Here is a 6,000-nt window from a genome sequence, read left to right as displayed (position 1 = left end):
TATCTTGCCATATATCTAATAATAGACAGATGTCATCGTCTCTCCAAACATCTTTTTTATTTCTTTGCCGATAGCCCGACACGTGTTCTGTAGCCATGTTGTATTTTCTCATGCGCGTGGGATTGTGGGATCTCTCTTATGACTGGATCTAGTTTCAAGAACTCTCTCCAGTCAATCGCGATTGAACGTCGTTTCAGTCGAGATTGAAACGGTCGAGGGTGTTCGCACCAAGGCATAGTCGCTGACCACCCCCCGAAAAATTCCTGGGGATTATTCGACCCGTTCGGATTCGATCCCGGGTCCCTAGTCGCACCCTTAGAATGCCTTCGCGACACACCGGACCACTAGTCTAACCAGTAAATTAGGTGTTGTTACAAATTTCTTTCGCTCATTGGAGATTTGAAATGAAAAAAAAAAAATTTAAATTTCATATTTTCATATACGAATTTCGATATAAATGTTGATTTTATGCTTAATACTTTCGATTTGTAATGCGAATAAAATAATATTTTCGACTATTTTATAGAATCTTAATTGTCATCTTTATAGAAATTCTAGGAAATTCCATGTTTGCAATATAGGCCTATAGGACCATATATATACAGTAGAGCGTCGATAAGTGGAACGTCGGTAAGTGAAATGGCCGGAAAGTGGAACGATTTTGAGTCGGACTGTGTCGTGCTGAATCGAATGTCTTTGATACTAAATTTACTTCTAAAGTATAATTTTCATGTTTTTTATATTCTTTAATATATTTATTTTGTTTGTACAAAATGCAGAAATAATTTTTAACGATACGATAGCCTCGATGATTATTATAAAAATTTTCGTTAGGCTTAAAATCGACGAAAATTCAACACGAAGCGACACGCAACGGAGAAAAATTCAACAGGAAGCGATACGCAACGGAGAAAAATTTGAACATCGGACAGGTTAATGTATTTTTTCGTACAAAGTCGGAAACTGGAACAAATCATTAACTGGAAGGACCCCAGTCCCCAATTGGTTCCACTTATCGACGCTCTACTGTAATATAAATTTCATATGGCTTCAAAATTTTTTAATTCAAAACTGCTTTTCTGGCGTTGTTTCTAATAATGTAACACAGTACTGTTCATTTATTTATTGCTACGTCTCATGTTTTCATTTTTTAATAACGAATTATTTCCCTGAAGTGTATTACATTGGCATCATCGATATTTCGAGATAAGGCTAAAATATTATTATCGAATTAGAATCTTAATATTTTCAGATGCGCATCATTTAATAAGTGACTTATCTGTAATGAAGTATAACCGATTTTGAGAATTTGCGTAAGCTTCTATCTCGTTATTACGTATTATGTGAAAAGATTCACATCAAATTGCATTTATTAAAAAATATAATTACTGTATGCCGCAATAGCTTCTTACTTAAATTTACTTACGCCAGGCATTCAAAATGGCATTATAAAAGAATTTAAACTGTAATTCTTAATGCAGCGCATTACATCTTGCAGTATCTTTTAGTTTTGTTCAACGTCTTGTTTGCATTTTTGAATGAACTGAATCTTTTTCGAGATTTTATACAATTTTTACAGATTACATCTCTGGATCTATGTCAACTATTTCGTTACTATCGACGGGCAACAGTATCGTATGGCGTGACTAAAAACAAGCAGTATTTGGCCCAAATAATGTATGAAAATTTTATAAGACACTATAACCAAATTCCAACTCGAATTCCCCAAAATAAAAACTATGCATACTTATCTGATATGGGGATGACATGAAAAATCTAGCGAGACTTTTCCAGTCCAATAGACAGATTCTAGGTCGAGAATTATCACGATCCCCAAGGGAATCGTGAAAAATATTTGGGGGGTCGCTGAAAAGTTGATGCCAGATCAATTTTTTCAAATATTTTATAAATTTACTATGGATTCATGTTTAGAAATAATAGAAATAAAAAATATATAAAATAATTTTTACTTAAATAAATTGCACACACAAATAATAAAAATAATATAAATATTTAAATACGAGCCTAACCACCTCCCTCCGGGATGTTTTTCGACACATACTTATTCTTCGGGGGTCTTTTGAAATTTTTAAGTGCAGAAGGGGGGTCGCGGTCCAAAAAGTTTGAGAAACACTGAACTATAGCATTAAATAAAGTCGAAGCCGCATTATATTGTAAGTAATAATCAGAAAAACTGAATTTTAAGTCAATGTATTAATATGTAACGAAGCTGGTTTTGTGATTTATTTTCGTTCCGTTAAATGATTTTTGATTGATCCGCAAGTTATTCTATTTGCTCTAATGAATGATCGAGTAACTTGTGATTCCACAGAGTCTACAGCTAGAATAGTGTTATTGGAACTATACAATTATCGCATTTTATTCATTGTAATAATGGCAAACAGACTGTAGGATAGCCGAGGAAGTAAAACCATTACTCTGTCACTCCGAGTGACTCGGAATCGACAACCATAGGAGTTTTTCATGGGAAGTTGTCCGAAATGTGTCGGGCTCCATTTCTCATCATCCTGCCGCTCTTACTGTGGATCTGGCCGATCATCGCTTCAGTTAAAATATAGTAATTGTAAGATTACTATAGTCCAAAAATAAAAATGAATAATTTAATACTAAAAGTTAATGCCTCCCCTCCAACGTTTGTGTGTCTGCACTAATGCTATTATCTGCACAATAGACCAATTTCAGGCAGTAACCGATTCGCAGACGTCTCGTATTATTGGTATTGCGAATGATGCTGTCGAATAATAAATGAATAATTTAGATAATACAGTAATTCTGTATCATATATACTATTCCTGTATATACTATAACCTAATAATGTTTATTAACAGATAGCCTAATAATTGAAAATTAGGATTTTCTATATACGTTTTGCATACTAGAATTTTGTAAAAAATATTTGGTTAATTGAATTATATTTATTAAATGACCCGAAATTTTAAAACTTCGGAAACAGTACTGAAGCAACAATACAAGAAAAATATAATCACAAATATTTATTAAAAGAATATTCGTAAAATTGTTAAAATTTCTCACTTTTTCTTGTTATTGTTGTTTATTTCAGCTGAATGTAAATGCATCGCAACAATAGTTGAGATGTTATTCTAGTAAAGATGAAAGTATTAAACATATATTTTTATATTTAAATATATCTCGTTTTTAATGAAAGATTTTATACGAATTATATTAAATGTATTGAATATTTATTTACTTAAAAAACACCATACTCCATTGTGTAGCAAAGTATACTGTACATATACTGGTATATTCAGTTACTTAACTTAAATAGTAGTTTTCTATCGAATTGTTCTTTTATTATTACAAATAGTAATGTAAAATGCAGTTAATATTTTCAAAATAAAACATTATTTCAGTTCTGAAACTAAGCTACAGCACACGCAGTAGATGCTTTGTTCGGTAAAAATGAAGCATGTAAATTACAGAGATTTATTAATTATTTGACTCTGTAGTGTAAAATTAAGTATAAAACGTATTACTCAAAGCGAGTTAAAAGTAAAATATCTATTCTAAAAATGATCAATTGACTTTACCTGATCTTACATCTAATATCAATAAATCTTTAATCTTTCTTACTCCTAGATTTCTTGGAGTAAGAAAGAAATGTAAGCGGAGTAAACAATGAAGTGGCATACGGAGTAAACGGAAGCACCGAGTAAAAGCTTCTTTATTTGTCTCAGAATAATATACAATTGTCTCGGGAAAATGACGGGAAAACTAGCACTCGTATGGTACAATTGGGACGAGTGAACTCGTTCGGCGTTTGAAGTAACACACCGCGATTAAAACAGAGGCGTTTCGAAAGCCGACGAGTCGCGTTGTTGGAGGGAAAAAATGTCTGACAAACGAAGGAAGTCTTATATACACTAAAAGGAACTTGGAGACGTCCGATTCTTCTCTTAGGCGTCATCCAAGCCGAGGTCAAACACACCGTTCTTTCGGGAGTAAACTTCGTCACAACCTAAGACTGTCAGAAAAATGAAAGGCGTTAATTAATAGATTGTTTTTCACTATTTTACTACCGCTAGTAGTTGAAGTCTGGAAAATACGAGTTAGAGTAGAAGCGATAGAAAAACACAGACCTATACCAAAAGCTATACTATATATTTCTCATCTGATTAGATTTCACGATGTCAATAGCAGCATCGTTTAAGTTCAAACACGATCCTTTAGACACTCATTTTTTATATGTAAATAATGAATTCTCAGTATAAAATACCATCAAGTACTTCATCGAAGAATGCAATAATGGCACTACCTGCATTACATGGTTTCTTTAAACAATGTTTAAGAAATATAACCTATTTGTTTTTCCGTTTAAATAGGTTTTTTAAAAATAATTTCTACAATATTACATTCAGATTTGAATGTAGATATTCAGGTCAAAATTTTACATTACGAAACTCACGTCCTTATCCAAATTCCTCTCTATTCGTCTGGGCAAATATTTCGAGATTTTTTAAATAACAGTTAAAAATTCAAATAAGATATAAATGTGAAATAATTATTAATTAATTCCTAACGCCGGACGACGGTCGACAAACGGCTTAACATGCAGGAACAAATACAAACGAGGAAATTATCTATTCGCGAATCTAATCAAATCTCTTCCTCTCCACTGTTAACCGTGTTAAATACTGTAGCTGCAAGTCAAAGGGGAATTTGACAATATAACTCGACTAACTGTCTTTAATTTTAAGCGATTTAGAATTACATCTTTGATTCGATACATTTTAGATAACATTTTTCTAGATTTAAAATAATTTTTTTTTTTTTTAAGTTTAAACAATTAAATATTTAAATTTTATCGAGAAAACAAGTTAAACGCTAGAAAGCCGATCTCTTAAAGAAAATAATCAATAGAATTATATTCGGAAGAATGAATCTTGCATGGACAACCCACCTTTTTAGTAAGTTTGGACACGGTCCTGGTTAACGCTCGATTTTCTGCCTTTAGTTTCTCATTTTCGTTTTTCACTTTAGCCAGCGTCTGAAAGAAAGAAAGAAGTGGATGGCAGATATTTTGACACAACAAATAACTAAGAAATGATAAAAGCTTACCTTTAATTCCTCCTCCATTTCGGAGATCTTCCTCTCTAAACTCCTGCGTTCCTGCAGGAAACCATTGATCAGAAACATTTTAATCACTTACCGACTGCTCGACGAACCTATTCCTACCTTTCTCTCCACCTCGTTTCTGCTGTTGTTCTGAAAGAAAATGAAGATTTTCTATCAAAGCTGTGACATTAACGATAAATTTCTTTTCGTGTCAGTAAGAGATGCGAGAAACTCGCTTCTAAAATAACGAAATAGAAAATAAAATTCGAAATAATTAAGACAGATTCTTCATTTACTGGTATTATAAAGTGTATTATTACATGGAATGGTTTGAAAGGTGTAACGTTAAGTGAAAGTTTGCCAAAAATAATAATAGATTTATCAATAAAACGTCAAGATTTTAACTTGAAGAGTAGTCAAAGGTTTGTTGTCATTTGATAACTTCTGGTTGAAAACAAGGAAGTTAGCAGAAGTTAAAATACGTCAATTCTATTTTTGCTTTATCAGTAAATCACAGTTAACATAATCATATCTTTAATCATGTAAAATTAAAAATATTTTATAATTTTTTGTTTTGTAAAGCGAATAATGAATGTATACAGTTAGAACTTTTTATCTACATTGTCTCCAATAAGGCATACTTATAAAGTCATTTTGCGATTGTCCATTTATGTATAAAACAATAAACAAATTAATTACCTTTATAAAATAATGCACCGTAAGGCTGTTAAGGACGTTAATTATTTATTATAATTACAATGAATGAATCTTAAAATTCTGTAGAAAGCAGATTTATGCAGTAGATTTACAATGTAGGCCAGTGACGAGTAATCTTTTCTGGATATGGGTTGCAATTGAATTTCATGGGTTTCCAGCAGGCCGCGTGCCCTTTTTCTTATAGAGTTG

General features: G+C 32.1%; 1 protein-coding gene across 3 annotated transcripts in view; it reads right to left on the bottom strand.

The window, feature by feature from the left end:
* Positions 1-3,685: 3,685 nt before the first annotated feature.
* LOC136980710 (protein phosphatase 1 regulatory subunit 12B-like) overlaps positions 3,686-6,000 on the bottom strand; it is a 65,518-nt gene continuing 63,203 nt past the window's right edge. For all 3 annotated transcript variants that reach the window (XM_067276900.1, XM_067276899.1, XM_067276901.1), the window contains 4 exons: positions 5,215-5,244; positions 5,098-5,148; positions 4,940-5,026; positions 3,686-4,003 (listed from right to left, as the gene is read on the bottom strand). In XM_067276900.1, the coding sequence (XP_067133001.1) occupies positions 3,998-4,003; positions 4,940-5,026; positions 5,098-5,148; positions 5,215-5,244 (174 nt within the window). In that variant the 3' untranslated portion in view covers positions 3,686-3,997. The remainder of the gene's footprint in view (positions 4,004-4,939; positions 5,027-5,097; positions 5,149-5,214; positions 5,245-6,000) is intronic.

Source organism: Centruroides vittatus, unplaced genomic scaffold, assembly GCF_030686945.1.
Source record: "Centruroides vittatus isolate TY-2023 unplaced genomic scaffold, ASM3068694v2 contig_717, whole genome shotgun sequence".
NCBI classification, from domain to species: Eukaryota; Metazoa; Arthropoda; class Arachnida; order Scorpiones; family Buthidae; genus Centruroides; species Centruroides vittatus.
The sequence above is the reverse complement of the archived record's forward strand: the minus strand, read 5'-3'. Positions and strand labels throughout refer to the sequence as shown.